Here is a 16,141-nt window from a genome sequence, read left to right as displayed (position 1 = left end):
TAATACCTATTAATACATGAGTGAAAAAAAACCCAGATAATATAGGCTACAGTGAGGTGGTGGGTTTTGTTTTGTTATGATTGATTTGCATTGTTTGAAGACCGGGGGGAACCAGTGGAAAGCAAAACAAGAGAGTTGAAGGAATAAAGGTTTGCAGTTATTTCCAGAAGGTGGTGAGAAGAAATGGGCTTATTTATTAGGTTCAAGAGTTAACCTTGGAAAGAAGGTAAATCTCCTTCTCTGAGGTAAGACAGAAGTGAAAGTAGGTATTGAGAGAGGTTTTTAAGGCTGAGAGGAAAGAATATGAGGAAATGAATTATTTTCTCGGGTGATCTCCTCAGCTTCTTTTCTTTCTTTCTTTCTTTCTCTCTTTTTTTTTTTTTTTTGTGATAGATAGGGTCTTACTCTGTTGCCCGGGCTAGAGTGCACTGGCATCATCATAGCTCACTGCAGCCTCAAACTCCTGGGTTCAAGCAATCCTCCTGCCTCAGCCTTCTGAGTATCTGGGACTATAGGCACTTGTCACCATGCTGGGTTAATTTTTCAATTTTTTGTAGAGATAGAGTCTTCCTCTTGCTCAGGCTGGTCTTGAACTCCTGGCCTCAAGCAGTCCTCTTGCCTTAGCTTCCCAAAGTGCTGAGATTACAGGCATGAGCCACCTTGTGTGGTCTGTTGTAAAGCTTAACTTCATAAACTTAATATCCAGTAATAACTTTGGCATCTTTTGGATTCAAGCCACTTTGCAGAATGTAAAATATTGCTGTAGATTAATTTCAAGTTTCAGTAGGAAATTTCTCTTCTGCTGCAAATAGTAATTTTACTTGCAGACTTTGTGTATGGATTGCAAATGTTTATTTAACATAAAAGATTATTTTTAATGTTGCTGACATTGCAGAAGCTTAAAGAAAATTGTAGTTTGATATTAAAGACTGGGGGTTGTTTACTTTATCATCATTATATATAATAATTTAATCTTTATAATTTTTTTTTTTTTTTTTTGAGACAGAGTCTCACTTTGTTGCCCGGGCTAGAGTGAGTGCCGTGGCGTCAGCCTAGCTCACAGCAACCTCAAACTCCTAGACTTAAGCGATCCGACTGCCTCAGCCTCCCGAGTAGCTGGGACTACAGGCATGTGCCACCATGCCCAGCTAATTTTTTGTATATATATATTTTAGTTGGCCAGATAATTTCTTTCTATTTTTAGTAGAGATGGGGTCTCCCTCTTGTTCAGGCTGGTCTCGAACTCCTGACCTCGAGAGATCCACCCGCCTCGGCCTCCCAGAGTGCTAGGATTACAGGTGTGAGCCACCGCGCCCGGCCAATCTTTATAATTTTATAAGTGAAGATACATCAGAAGTTCTTTAAATAGTGAAGACTTTTTTTTCATACCTTAAAATTTAATATCCTGGCTGGGCACAGTGGCCTATGCTTATAGTCCTAGCACCTTGGGAGGCTGAGGCAGGAAGATCACTTGAGGCCTGGTGTTCGAGACCAGCCTGGGCAACATAATGAGAACCTGCCCCTACAAAAAATAGAAAAATTAGCCAGGTATGGTGGTGGATACCTATAGTCCTAGCTACTGGAGAGGTTGAGGTAGGAGGATTGCTTGAGTCCAAGAGTTTGAGACTGCAGTGAGCTATGTTGAGGCCACTGCATTCTAGCCCAGGTAACAGAGCAGACCTTGTCTCAAAAAAAGAAAAAAAAAATTAATATCCTGATAGAGAAAGGGATAGATTGAAGCACTGGAGTTTCTGAAAAATATTGAGATAGCTTTTTAATAGTAGTGATTTTAGAATTGAGGGGGTTACTTGGGGAGGGCCACATCAATCGTTTATTTAATTTTTTTTCTTTTTTTTCTTTGTCATGACATTCACACAATTACTGGTGGTTTAAAAAATGCAGACATCATATTTCCATGAGGATACATACATACCCTTTATTCTGTTTGTATAAGAAAAATCAAATTATAAAAATTTAAAACTTAAGAGTTGTTAGTACAAATTTTGCATACTCTTATTAGTTTCAGTGTTTCAATATAGATTATAGTTCTTTGTTGATAACCCTAAGGTCATTATTATAAAAATTACGATTAGCTCTGCAAGTCATCTTAAGGTTCAAATTGTCCTCATTCTTCCTTAATCATCTGCCCCCACCTTCTGAAAAAAGGCATTTAGGCTCTTTGGTTCTCGAATCAAATGCTTTGTTGGATCCTAATAAGGAAGTTTTATTTCAGGTCTTTGTAGGTAAAATACCAAGAGATTTGTATGAGGATGAGTTGGTGCCCCTTTTTGAGAAGGCCGGTCCCATTTGGGATCTACGTCTTATGATGGATCCACTGTCTGGTCAGAACAGAGGGTATGCATTTATCACCTTCTGTGGAAAGGAAGCTGCACAGGAAGCTGTTAAACTGGTATGTGATAAATATCTGCTGTCTAGCAAGGCACTATTTGAGGGAATAAACCTCAGTTGAAAAATGCTTACAGTTAACATTATTTCATTTTCAAAATTGTTTCTTTGAATATTTTTATACTGAGTGAGTTGGTGTGTGACTTTTGCTTTTTCTGTCTATAAAAGTAAAAAAGAAATGAAAATATCTAAGAAATAGTGTTACAGGATGTCTCCTATAGTTCTAAGAAGTATCCATTAGATTGATTAGTATCAAAAGTTTCATTTGAATATTTGACTTCTGTAGCTCTCTGCTTTGGTTTAGAGAAAAAGGATATTGAGTTTTGCTGTTAAACTTTGGGATTCTTAAAGTATGATGAAGGGTAGGATGGGTTGTGGGGAACATAACAGTGGGTAGTAGTGACTTTTAGGACTCAATTCAGGAAATGGCTGTGAATATTATTTTTGTCACAGCCTAATCGTATAATTTATTTCACATTTTCTAAGTGTATTGTTCTTTTCTTTTTGTTTCTAGGCTCATGAGTCCTCTATGTCTTTAATCTTTCTCTCCTTTTCTACTATTCTGTAGCCAGTCTTCTAGTAATTTGTTTTCTCTAGGGCCTTTTACTTATGCTTATTTCAGAGGAGAAATAGTAACAGAGTTCTGCAAATCTGGTGTATCTTTAATCCTACTGTATTTAAGATACAATTATCTCAGTATCTTAAAATAACAATATGATTGTTGTTTGGCATACTCTTGCCAGATATCTAAGGGCCTCACTTAGTCTAGTTTTAACTAAACTTTCTAGGCTTTTTTGGTTTCATTAGTGGGCTCTGAATTAGTTTCACTCTGCCCTATATTTAATTTTTATTATGGATTTTTTTCTTCAAACTTGTTTATTTAATATTAAGTTTTCAAATCTTTATTTCCTCACTTTTGGCAATGCATAGATGGTTTTATTTTTTGATAATATCTTTTAGTAAACTAATGGGTAAGTAATGTTAAAGCATAGGAGCTAAAATTTGTGGAGGAAACCATCACTATAGTGATTTAAATAAAGCATTTTTTATCCCTGTCTTTTCATAAAAATTTGAAATTATTGTGTTTGATAACGTTTAAAACTTTATATATTTAAAATTCTGACTTGTATAATTCTTCTAGATGTCTTTTGTATTGATTAAATGTAGTTGTTACTCTTTATATATTGTTATTTTGACTATGGCTTATCTATATCTAATTTCATCCCTAAGGACCCTGAATGATCAGTCTCGGGTACTTTTTCTGAAAATCTCTGGAAAAAAATTTTCAGATAGATAAAATTGAAATGCGAAATAAGATATTTTAAAAAATAAAGTGAATAACTTTGAGTCCTTTTTGTATGGAGGAGCAGTGAAGGTTAACAAAACCAAACTAAAACAAGAGACCGTAACAGTGAAGTTTAAAATATACATTCATATTATGGCAAGCATGAGGGAACTCGGTGAGTTCGTGAAGCAGGGAGTGTTTGGCCTTAAATTGTTGAATTTTTTAGATTAAGATCAGTTGTCCTGAGTTTGGGGTTGTTTTGGGGTCTCTGGTTCTTTTCTTCCTTACAGTGTGACAGCTATGAAATTCGCCCCGGTAAACACCTTGGAGTGTGCATTTCTGTGGCAAACAACAGACTTTTTGTTGGGTCCATTCCGAAGAATAAGACTAAAGAAAACATTCTGGAAGAATTCAGTAAAGTCACAGGTAAAACAAAAATGTATTTAGAAATTAGTTTGGGGAAATCTGTTGTACTACTTATAAGTGCTAAAAAAAAAAAAAAAAAAAAAAAGAGGTATATATTAAGAATTCAAGTCTCCGGTGTCTAAATTGCTTCCTCTCTGCTATATAGTGTTTTAGACTAAGCATGTTCCCTCATATCCTTAATTTCTTGAAACTTCCCTTTTACTTCTTTGTCTTGATTGAACCTTGGCGCTAGAGCCTTTGCTCTGTAACCCTCAAGTGAAGGCTTTTTTCCCATACATTCAGTGTACTTCAAGGCCAAGGGGATGAACATTTTTACTCTTTCCTTCATTGTTGCCTTGTCCAGATGAGATTTTCTAAAATTTCCAATTTGAAGTCTGTGGAGTGGATTGAAAAGTACATATTTTCTATCACAGGTCTATAAACGTTTATGTATAACTGAAACAAATTTAAAAAAACTGTACTTTTATTTATTACACGATTTATTCTTATTCTGATACTTCCTATTCCATTTCTTTTTTTTTTTTTTTTTGAGACAGGGTCTCACCTTGTTGCCCAGGCTGGAGTGCCGTGGCACAGTCATAGCTCACAGTAGCCTCGAACTCCTGGGCTCAAGTGATCCTCCTGCCTCAGCCTCCAGAGTAGCTTGGACTATAGGCATGGGCTACCATGCCCAGATAATTTATCTATTTTTTGTAGAGATGGGGTCTTGCTCTTGCTGGTCTCAAACTCCTGGCCTCAAGTGATCCTCACTCCCAAAGTGCTAGGATTGCAGGTGTGGGCCGCCATGCCTGGCCCATTTCATTTTTTAATATACTGATTGGGACCCATTGATACTACCTATGATTGAAAACACTGTTTTAAAATGCTGCCTTTCCTTATAAAAACCACTGTTCCTTCACATTTTTATCCTCCAGACATATTCTTTCCCCTTCCTTGAAGCTATCATCCGTTACTCTTCAGGTTTCAGCCTTTCATTAATCTGAAGATTGTTTCTGTCTCACAGTATTCCTCTTCTGCACTAAATTGACATTCTTAGCACTTCAATATCTACTTGGATGAACCATCCAAGGCCTTAGATTTCTATTTCTGTTACTACTTCATCTCTACTCCTTTGCTTCAGCTCCACCATATACAGATCACATTCTGGATCTTGTCACCAGAAATTCTACCCACTCTGAACTCTTGATTTCCAGCATCCCACTTTGTAACCACTGCCCATTATAATTGTGTTGGTCAAATACTCCTGTTGGCACAGTTCTTTGACTTCATTACTTTTTTATTATCTACAGCTCCTTTCTGGCTTCCTATCCATTTATTTATTCCTCCAGCAGGTGTGTATTCAAGTGCCTGTTAAACTCTCATTGCACTATGTGCTGGAATACATTGGTGAATAGGAGACCTACTACTCTCTGCCCTCACAGAGCCTACATTCTGGGAAAGGAGATAAGACAACAGAATTTAAAGAAATGTTTAAACATTGTGATAAAATACTGTGATGGGGGGAAATACAGCATATTTAGCTAGAGAATAGTTGTTATCCCTGTTTTGATGTTTATGGAAGGCTTTTCTGGTAAGGTGACCTTTGAGCCAAGACCTAAAGGACAAGGAGGGTGTAGGATACAAAGAGCAAAAGGAATTGTATTCCAAGAGAGCAACACATGCCAAACCTCCAAGGCAAGAAAGAACTTGGGATATTAAAGTAACTGAGAGAAGGCCAGTGTTGCTAAAAGTTATAATTAAGAGTGGAATTATGACATGAAGTTGTCAGGGCTTTTGTAGACCATGTAAAGAGCTTGGATTTTATTGTATGTATTATGAGAAGGCATTGGAAGGTTTAAAGCAGGGAATAACATCTGTTTCCTCTGTTTCATGTTTACAGAATATTATTCCTACACGGCTCTGTGGATAAGGCTTGGAGAGAGGGGTTAAGGGTAGAAGTTGATAAATTAGTTGGGGCTGTCATAGTAGTAGTTCAGATAGGAGATTGGAGTAGGGTAATAATGGAGATGGAAAAAAGTAAATGTGTTTCGAATTGTATAGGAGAGATGAAGTAAAGGAAGAAATCAAGAATGCCTTATCAATTTCTGGCTTGAGAACCCAGTAGATGGCACTGTTTATTAGTTAGGAAAGTCTAGAGAAGACAGATTTTTGGCCATGGTGGTGCTGTTTTGGACATGTTAAATTTGAAATATCTAACCAAAGGGCAGTAGCTACATCTGGAGCTTAGAGAATCCTGGGCTAAAAATAAAATCCAAGCATTTAAGGCCAGGCATGGTGGCTCATGCCTGTAATCTGTGCACTTTAAGAGCCTGAGGCAGGAGGATTGCTTGAGGCTGGGAGTTCAAGACCAGCCTAAGCAAGAGCCAGACCCCTGTCACTACAAAAAGTAGAAAAATTAGATGGGCATGGTGGCATGCATCTGTAGTCATGGCTACTCGGGAGGCTGAGGCAGGAGGGTCATTTGAGCACAGGAGCTTGAGGTTGTAGTGAGCTATGATGACGCCACGGCACTCTATGGGGTGATAGAGCTCTAGCTGGGGTGACAGAGCGAAACCCTGTCTCAAAATAGAGAAAAGTTTTCTTGGATTTATAATTTTGTTTTTAAGGTTCTTGATAGTGCCTTTATAAACCATAAGGTCATCTTATATCAAACACTCTAAAACGTGTAGAATGTTAAATGTCAGAAGTACAGTAATTGGACTTGTTTTATACAGCTATACCATTAGGCCTCCTAAAATTAAAAGGAAACATTAAATACTGTCCCAAACTCCATATCTAATTATGCTGATCTAATTGTCTACTAGGTAATTAGTGCCTCATTTTGAGGCTGCCTCATTTATTTTTTGCTCGTCAGCAAGTGGATTTTTAGGTCTGCCTAATCGCTAGATGTGTGGTGGATGCTTTTGGCTTATATATCTGGCTGTTGGTTTAACAGAGGGTTTGGTGGACGTTATTCTGTATCATCAACCCGATGACAAAAAGAAGAATCGGGGGTTCTGCTTCCTTGAATATGAGGATCACAAGTCAGCAGCCCAAGCCAGACGCCGGCTGATGAGTGGAAAAGTAAAAGTGTGGGGAAATGTAGTTACAGTTGAATGGGCTGACCCTGTGGAAGAACCAGATCCAGAAGTCATGGCTAAGGTAAATGCAATTGTTTTGGGTGGGGGTAGGGTTATTATTTAAATATTATACTCAGAGTAAAGCTCAAATTTTTCAAGCTTTATGATAAATACAAATTGTAGTTCTTGACTTTAGCTGTTTCAACGAAGAGCTGCTTTAGTACTAAAGTTAACAGCCTGTCTTAGTATCTAGGAATTGCCATTAACCATCCCTTTTCCTGCAGATTAAATGTGCAAAAGGAACTGAAATGAAATCCCTTCAATTAAGTGTTCCTGTACACAATGAATATTTGTTTATTGCTAGGCACTATGAGAGATACAAAGACAAGGTCTTGTAGAGTATAGAGAAAAGTAATGTTTTGGAGATCATAAAAATATAATCTTCATTGATCATACTATGACTTGTATTATGTGACCGTGAATTATATTTTTAGATTTATAGCTAATTTTTTTTCTTAATGATCAGGTTGTCTTAGAGTATTGTCCCTATGAAGAAAGGCAGAGGATTATCATGTTTGCTGTTACTTGCTAGTGGCAAAATATGTGTGGCAAATTCTGCAGAGGGCCTTCAGTTATCTCCTAAGCCCTGTACTTGCATTGCAGGATCTTTGCCTGGTAAATGGTGGTGCCATACATCTTTCTTAGGCTTTCCTTTGGGTGACTGCTAAGATTGAAAAGAAACATCAGAATTGTATCTCTGCTGCTTGCAGTAAATTCTTGAGTATTTTGGTTGTCCCTTCCCTTTTCAGGGAGGCAGCAACTCTATGGATGGCCATGAATTAATTAGTGGTTGGATTCTTCTTGATTGAGAAGTCTTTCCCTCAAGCTCTTTATTCCAAATTTTTAGGAAGTGAGTCCTACTTGAAGAGGCAAATTTAGAGGAGAACCCTGGTTTATACAAGTATGGTGAAGGCTTTGTAGGCAAAGATACCTTTTGGCTTAAGAAGATATTTATTGTGAATGAACCAAAGAGGCTTTCAGAAATGCCGCTTAGTACCTTTTATCTCATATTCTCATATTCTTGAGTAGACGGGTGTCTAGGAAAGGGACTGGGAATTTAAATAGCTTTGAGTTTTTATTTTTTACTGGCCTAGTTTTAATTCTAGTTATTTCTTCTCCTAATATAATCGTGACTTTGGGCAAACTACTGAACTTGGATGTCATGTGTTTTATTGAGGTTGGATAAATCTTTTAAGATATACTACAACTTTGACTCTGCCTGTAGAAATTAAGCATAGCCTGCGTTGTTTTTTCTATAAAAATGTTTAAAAATAGCATTATGGATGTATTACACATTATAAGAGATGAGTAAAATCCCCTAAAAATCAAAAGTGTAACTAGTAATTTGCTTATCAACCACTTTTCACATACCTCTGGTAACGTCTCAGATGGGAGTTCATCCTAAATCTTTTTAGGGTTAAAAAACCTCATGATTTTATTCTAGTAATGGTTATTTTTCCTAGATTGAAAACAAGATTTCAAAATGAAAAGGAGACCTCTGTAAACTTGGGATTGAATAATATTGACTTCTTTATTGTTTTGTTTTGTTTGTTTCCTTCCTTCCTTCCTTCTTTCTTCTTCTTCTTCTTTTTTTTTTTTTTTTTTTTTTTGATAGACGGGGTCTTGGTATCTTGTCCAGGCTGGATGGAGTGCAGTGGCTGTTCACAGGCGCAGTCAGTGCACTGTAGCCTCGAACTCCTGGGCTCAACTGATCTTCCTGCCTCAGCCTCTGGAGTAGCTGGGACTACAGGCATGCGCCACTGCGCCTGGCTTCTCTGTTTTGTAATTGGGAACAAAAAGTTTGTCCATTAGAGTAAAGCTTCTGCTGTTCACTCTATCGATGTTATAATTCATTGAAGACTTTTTTGCCAAGTTGCATCAGTTTTGTAATTAACCAAAACCTTAATATATCTCTCTTAAAGGCACCCTTTTTCCTATTGAACATTTTAAACACAGTTTCAACAACTACTTTTTATATAGTACATTTTGAGTTCATCATAGAAAAACATAAAAATCCATGTTGAGTGTTTTAAAAAGTGAATAAACCAGTGGGGGCCTGTCTAATGTAGAAGATAGACCTCAGTATGACAACATTGAAAAGAATAAAGGGGGCGGGGGCAGAGGTGAAAAATGCTAGTTTTTTCCCCCTTAAGTTAATATCATCTTATTTATATAGCTCTTTATCTGAGTCAAGAGTTTGTTCACTGGATGTGTTAGTTTTTTGTTTGAGTATTTCCTTAGTTCAAAAATTAAAAATTACATAGAAAAGTGTAGACAAAGAATTCCCACTTTCACCCCCGTCTCTGTCTGCCTTATCCCCCTTGTCCCCTATAAGGCATCCAGTTTTAGTAGTCTGTGGTTTATCTATTTAGTGTTTCCTTAGGCAAATATAGGCAAATGTGAGTATATATTCTTACTTTCCATAATTTTTACATGAATGGTTGCTGGCAGCCTGCTGTATTCACTGATTGGTATTTGCTTTATTCACCATTGTATTACATCAGCTCTAAGAAAGGAAGTGCATCATTATTATATGTACCACTAACATATCATAAAATGCTGCCACATTGCTTGCTTATCTCATTGACTGTAAGTTGTATCTCTGTTTCAGAGATGTAAAAATAGGAAAAAATGTGTTTTACCAATAATGTGTCCTCTCTCTCTCACCAGTTCATAGAGCTCTTCATCGGTTTTTATGGCTACATAATATTCCATCAACCAGTTGGACATAGAGTTGTTTCTGATCTTTTGTTATAGTGATACTATAATGAATAAGCTTGCATCATGTCTGCTGATACAGATACACCTGTAGGATAGATTCTTTGGGGTAGAATTGTAGGCCAAAGGGTAAATGCATCTGTAATTACTAAGATATTGCCATATTTCCCTCTGTAGGAGATGTGCTGTTTTATATTCCCACCAGCAAAATACAAGAGGACTATTTTTATTTTTTTATTTTTTGAAGACAGAGTCTCGCTCTGTCATCTGGGCTAGAGTGCCATGGCATCAGCCTAGCTCACAGTAACCTCTGACTCCTGGGCTCAAGCATCCCTCCTGCCTCAGCCTCCGGAGTAGCTGGGACTACAGGCATTCACCACTACACCTGGCTAATTTTCCTATTTTTAGTGGAGACGGGGTCTCGCTCTTGCTCAGGCTGGTCTTGAACTCCTGATCTCAAGCAGTGCAATCCTCCTGCCTTGGCCTCCCAAAGTGCTAGGATTACAGGCATGAGCCACTGCACCCAGCCACAAGAGGACTATTTTTCTCATCCTTGACAAAATAGTATATGATCACACTTCTGGATTTTTGCCAGTCTGATAACAAATGGTATCTCAGTGCTGTTAATGATTTGCTTCTCTTACTGTGCTTGAGTTTGAGGTTTTAATATGTTTGAAGGGCCATATGTGTTTCTTTGTATGGACTATGTATTTATGAATTTTGACTATTTTTCTATTTGATTGAGCTTTTTCTTATTTTCTGGTGCTCTGATATAACGGAGAGATTATTTCTTTGTGATGTAAGTTGCAGATATAGCTCCATATTTGTTGTTCATCTTTTGACTTTGCTTGTGGTATTTTTTATGCCATATAGTAGTCATTTATTTTTAGTAGTTGAATCTATAACTCTCATAGCTTCTAGATTTTATGTCACAAGGCCATCTTCACTCCACTTATTGTATTAAGGAATCACCCTAATTTTCTTCTAATAGTTTTGTAGTTCCTCCCTCTACCTTTTAATCATTTAAAATTTTGATCTATTTAGAATTTATCCTGGTATATAGTGTGAGGTATGGACCAACTTTTATCTGTCTGAGTCAATGATTTAAGCATTATAATAAGTTTATGTACATCCAGTAGGGCTAGTCTCTAAATATTGCTCTTATTTTTTTTTTCCTGGATATTCTTGCCTTTATTTTTATAAGAACATTAGAAAGTGATCTAGTTCTAGGAGAAAAAACCAGAAAACATGTTTTGGAGGGGACTTAGGAACCATGTTAAATAATTATGTGTTGGTTCCTTGATAGTTCTATTCGTAGTGTTAGGTACTTTAATGGCAGGGCAGGAGCAAACAATTTATATAAACTGGTAACTAATATCAGAATCATTTTCTTGGCAGTTTCTCATACTTCCTATAATAGAACTTTTAGTACTAAACATTTTAGAAAAGAAATCCTGTGGCACGAATACAGGAAGAAATACTGTAAGACTTCAGCTGAAATTAAGTAGCCAATGCCAGTTTTGTATATTTGTTGCTATTAGGTGAAAGTTTTATTTGTGAGAAACTTGGCTACTACGGTGACAGAAGAAATATTGGAAAAATCATTTTCTGAATTTGGAAAACTTGAAAGAGTGAAGAAGTTGAAAGATTATGCATTTGTTCATTTTGAAGACAGAGGAGCAGCTGTTAAGGTAGAAATTTTGAAATTTTGCTTCATACATGAATTTCTTGTTCAAACTTGCTAAACACACAAAGTGGCTTTAAAAACTGAAAGAAAATTAGTTTTTAGCTTTTGTCAAACTCTGGAATTTTCTTTTAATAATCTCTGTAAAGTGGTAGTAGTATAACAGGTAAGACTTCATATTTCAAAGCCAGATTATTACTGAGTTTGTCATTTCAGGCATTATTTTTAATCTCTGCATTTTTGTAAGCCTACGATTTGATAGCAAGATGCCTTGGAAGTATTACAAGGTATGATAATTAGTCGATATAAATACTAAACAGGTAGTGAATGTATTAGAACTACTTGTTTACCTTAGTTTGTGGGCCTGTGAAAGAAACTGGTGTATATGACTTTACATACGGTATACCTTATTTAATTTGTAGATGTGTTGTGAGGGTATGGTCAGTTCTTTGTAGTTTTGCCTTTATTTAGTCATTTTGAGTTAGCATAGCATCGATTATGTTTTGCTGATTTCAGTAATCGTTGAGAGTATTTCTTACATGTAATATTGGTTTACTCCTTGATGATGGTAATGAAAATTATGAAAAAAGTATTTTCATGTGGTGTCTAGAACATAAAACTGTAATATTCTGTGGTTTTCTTTTAATAATGGATTAGCACCATCTTTAATGGGTGAAATTTTCAGCTTTTTTTTTTTTTTTTTTCCTCTTGTTCTCTCCTTCCCTGGGGGGGAAAACAAGACAAAATACTAAAAAAAACCTTTTTTATGTAATTAGGAAAATGAATGGATCCAAAATGCTTAGTGATTCAAGCTTTGTTCTTTTTCCACATGTTCTGTTGGTGGGGTACTGCCACTTCTAATTTGAGATTTTTTGTTTCCTGCCCAGGCTACTGCTTTAAAACAGGCTTTATAGAAACTTTGACTAGTATAGAGTTAATTGGCTTGCTTCTGATGGGAGCTAATTAGTGAGGCAGTATTGCTTATAAAATTCACAGCTTAGTGCAGAATATAATGTTTGGTTTCTGATATTTCGAATGGCATAGAACACAGATGACTAATAAATTTATACTTTCTAAATATTTTTTGATTCAGTTGGTATAAAATAATTAGTTGTCCAAATTAAAAATATTTGTAAGAACTGGTAGGTTGGTTTGCCAAGGAGGCCTATGAAATTATAAAATTTCTAGCCCAGGACTGAGAGTCATCTTCTCCAGGGTGATAAGAACAGAGAGTAGATGTTTTATTTTTTTGTTTATAGCAGAAACCTTTGTAGATTTGTTTAGTTTAGCTGAAGCAGCCCAAAGCTGAGGTAGTAAAAGGGGAAAAGTGAAATCTAGAGGAAGACTAATTTACTTTTTGTCTAGAGACTTACAAATCACTGAGAGCTCTTTATGGTTAGAGCATTTTATGATGTGTGCTCAGAGTGGGGACTGGTTGTATAGGGAAGCAAAAAATATCATGAGGTGCCACTTTTTTACTTTAACATATGGCAGAGATTGTTAGGTTGAACGATGTGAATAAAGAACTAGAACATGAAATGTTTGATTATTACTTTCTAGGTGATTGTTTGAGTCTTCATTAGTCCAAACCTTTTCTGGCTTTGTGTCTTTTTTTTTTCTTTTCCCCCTGAGACAGGGTCTTGCTCTGTTGCCCAGGCTAGAGTACAGTGGTGTCTTTAGAGTTCACTGCAACCTCAGACTCTTGGGTAGCTGGGACTTACAGGCACGGGCCACCACTCCCAGCTAATATATCTAATTTTTGTAGAGACGGGTCTCACTCTTGCTCAGGCTAGTCTTGAACTCCTGACCTCAAGTGATCCTCCCCACTCAGCCTGCCAAAGTGCTAATATTACAGGCATGAGCCACTGTGCCCTGCCTGGCTTTGTGCTTTTAACTGTTCTGGCAAAGTATATTCCAGGTGAAGTGTTGTGAAGGGAACCTAGGCTTTTTGTGTCAGTGAACAACTTAGCCTTTTTGTGTCAGTATCTTGTTGAATTTTACTGAAAACTCATTCAGTAATCTCATTTATGTTTCAAATACTTGAAATTTTTGCCTGAGAACAGTGTAAGACCTGTATGTTATATGCCACATGTTTATGTTAAAATTTGAATCCTGAGAAGTTAATTTTTGTCTGGTTTGTATTAATACTGGCATTTTCCCTGGTGTAGATTTGCTTCTTGGTTATGGCTTATCTTTAAGGAGTTAGTTATTTGGAATTAGGAGCAGCAATAGGCAGTTCTTGTATCTTTTTTTTTTTTTTTTTTTTTGACAGAGTCTCACTCTGTCACTCAAGCTGGCATGTAGTCGCGCCATCATAGCTCACTGTAACCTCAAACTCCTGGGGTCAGGCGATCCTTCTATGTAGCTAGGACTACAGGCCTGAGCCACCATGGCTGGCTAAATTTTTTTGTTTTTATTTTTTGTAGAGACAGGAATCTCACCTTGTTGCCCAGGCTGGTCTTGAACTCTTGGCCTCAAGCAGTCTTCCAAAGTACTGGGATTAAGGGCATGGTCATGCCCAGCCCAATTTTATCTTTTTAAATATAATAACAGTACATCGGTTTTGGGTTTGGTACAATTTACATATAAGAAGATAAGGTCAAGGGACATGAGTAGTTTGTGTATTTTTTAACTTATAGGCTAGATTGATCTTTTGCAAATTAAAATAACTGTGAAGTAAGTTGTCTATTAAGTATATTAAATGACACATGTGGTATTTTCAAAGTACTATTACTTGTTAAATAAGTTAATTTTTCTAATTTATGTATAGGCTATGGATGAAATGAATGGCAAAGAAATAGAAGGGGAAGAAATTGAAATAGTCTTAGCCAAGCCACCAGACAAGAAAAGGAAAGAACGCCAAGCTGCTAGACAAGCCTCCAGAAGCACTGCGTGAGTCTGCATTTTAGTAGATATGTCTTTGAACAAGGAGTAATGGAGATCAGGTTAATAAAACAAAATCGGGAAGAATCTTAAAGTAAACTAATTTGTTTTTTCTTTTCTCCCTTCCTTCCATTGCTAGGTATGAAGATTATTACTACCACCCTCCTCCTCGAATGCCACCTCCAATTAGAGGTCGGGGTCGTGGTGGGGGGAGAGGTGGATATGGCTACCCTCCAGATTACTATGGCTATGAAGATTACTATGATGATTACTATGGTTATGATTATCACGACTATCGTGGAGGCTATGAAGATCCCTACTACGGCTATGATGATGGCTATGCAGTAAGAGGAAGAGGAGGAGGAAGGGGAGGGCGAGGTGCTCCACCACCACCAAGGGGGCGGGGAGCACCACCTCCAAGAGGTAGAGCTGGCTATTCACAGAGGGGGGCACCTTTGGGACCACCAAGAGGCTCTAGGGGTGGCAGAGGGGGTCCTGCACAACAGCAGAGAGGCCGTGGTTCCCGTGGATCTCGGGGCAATCGTGGGGGCAATGTAGGAGGCAAGAGAAAGGCAGATGGGTACAACCAACCTGATTCCAAGCGTCGTCAGACCAACAACCAACAGAACTGGGGTTCACAACCCATCGCTCAGCAGCCGCTTCAGCAAGGTGGTGACTATTCTGGTAACTATGGTTACAATAATGACAACCAGGAATTTTATCAGGATACTTATGGGCAACAGTGGAAATAGACAAGTGAGGGCTTGAAAATGATATTGGCAAGATATGATTGGCTCTAGATCTACATTCTTCAAAAAAATTGGCTTAACTGTTTCATCTTTAAGTAGCAATTTGCTGCCATTTGTATTGGGCTGAAGAAATCACTATTGTATATATATACTCAAGTCTTTTTATTTTTCCTCTTTTCATAAATGCTCTTGGACATTATTGGGCTTGCAGAGTTCCCTTATTCTGGGGGTTACAATGCTTTTATCGTTTCAGGCTTCATTTTAGCTTCAAAACAAGCTGGGCACACTGTTAAATCATGATTTTGCAGAACCTTTGGTTTTGGACAGTTTCATTTTTTTTTTGGATTTGGGATAGAATACATAGGAGTATGGAGTATGCTGTAAATAAAAATACAAGCTAGTGCTTTGTCTTAGTAGTTTGAAGAAATTAAAGCAAACAAATTTAAGTTTTCTTGTATTGAAAATAACCTATGATTGTATGTTTTGCATTCCTAGAAATAGGTTAACTGTGTTTTTAAATTGTTATAACCTCACACGTTTTTGAAATCTGCCCTACAAAATTTGTTTGGCTTAAACGTCAAAGCCGTGACAATTTGTTCTTTGATGTGATTGTATTTCCAATTTCTTGTTCATGTAAGATTTCAATAAAACTCAAAAATCTATTCAAAACATTACCTATTTCAAATTCAATTGTGTCCTAAAACATTATTTTATTCGTAATCCTTACAAGGAATATTGTTTTCAAAGTATAACTGCCTATGTGAGTGATCAAATTCATGCAAAATTTCTTGTCTATTCCAACATGTATTGTGGCTATCAGGCTGAGGATTAGTCTAAATTCAAGTATTCGAAGTAGCACTTCATTGATTGG

The 16,141-nt window shown here is 36.9% G+C and overlaps 1 protein-coding gene across 5 annotated transcripts in view; it reads left to right on the top strand.

The window, feature by feature from the left end:
- HNRNPR (heterogeneous nuclear ribonucleoprotein R) overlaps positions 1–15,909 on the top strand; it is a 33,153-nt gene extending 17,244 nt beyond the window's left edge. For 3 of the 5 annotated variants that reach the window (XM_069477453.1, XM_069477451.1, XM_069477450.1), the window contains 6 exons: positions 2,234–2,410; positions 3,982–4,117; positions 7,053–7,258; positions 11,496–11,645; positions 14,409–14,530; positions 14,661–15,909. In XM_069477453.1, coding sequence (XP_069333554.1) covers positions 2,234–2,410; positions 3,982–4,117; positions 7,053–7,258; positions 11,496–11,645; positions 14,409–14,530; positions 14,661–15,273 — 1,404 coding nt within the window. In that variant the 3' untranslated portion in view covers positions 15,274–15,909. Of the gene's footprint in view, positions 1–2,233; positions 2,411–3,981; positions 4,118–7,041; positions 7,259–11,495; positions 11,646–14,408; positions 14,531–14,660 lie in introns of all 5 variants that reach the window. The other 2 variants (XM_069477454.1, XM_069477452.1) reach the window with 2 other exon arrangements.
- The last annotated feature ends 232 nt before the right edge of the window (positions 15,910–16,141 follow it).

Source organism: Eulemur rufifrons, chromosome 8, assembly GCF_041146395.1.
Source record: "Eulemur rufifrons isolate Redbay chromosome 8, OSU_ERuf_1, whole genome shotgun sequence".
In the NCBI taxonomy this organism is placed as follows: Eukaryota; Metazoa; Chordata; class Mammalia; order Primates; family Lemuridae; genus Eulemur; species Eulemur rufifrons.
Note: the sequence above shows the minus strand (reverse complement) of the source record. Positions and strands in the feature narration are given on the sequence as shown.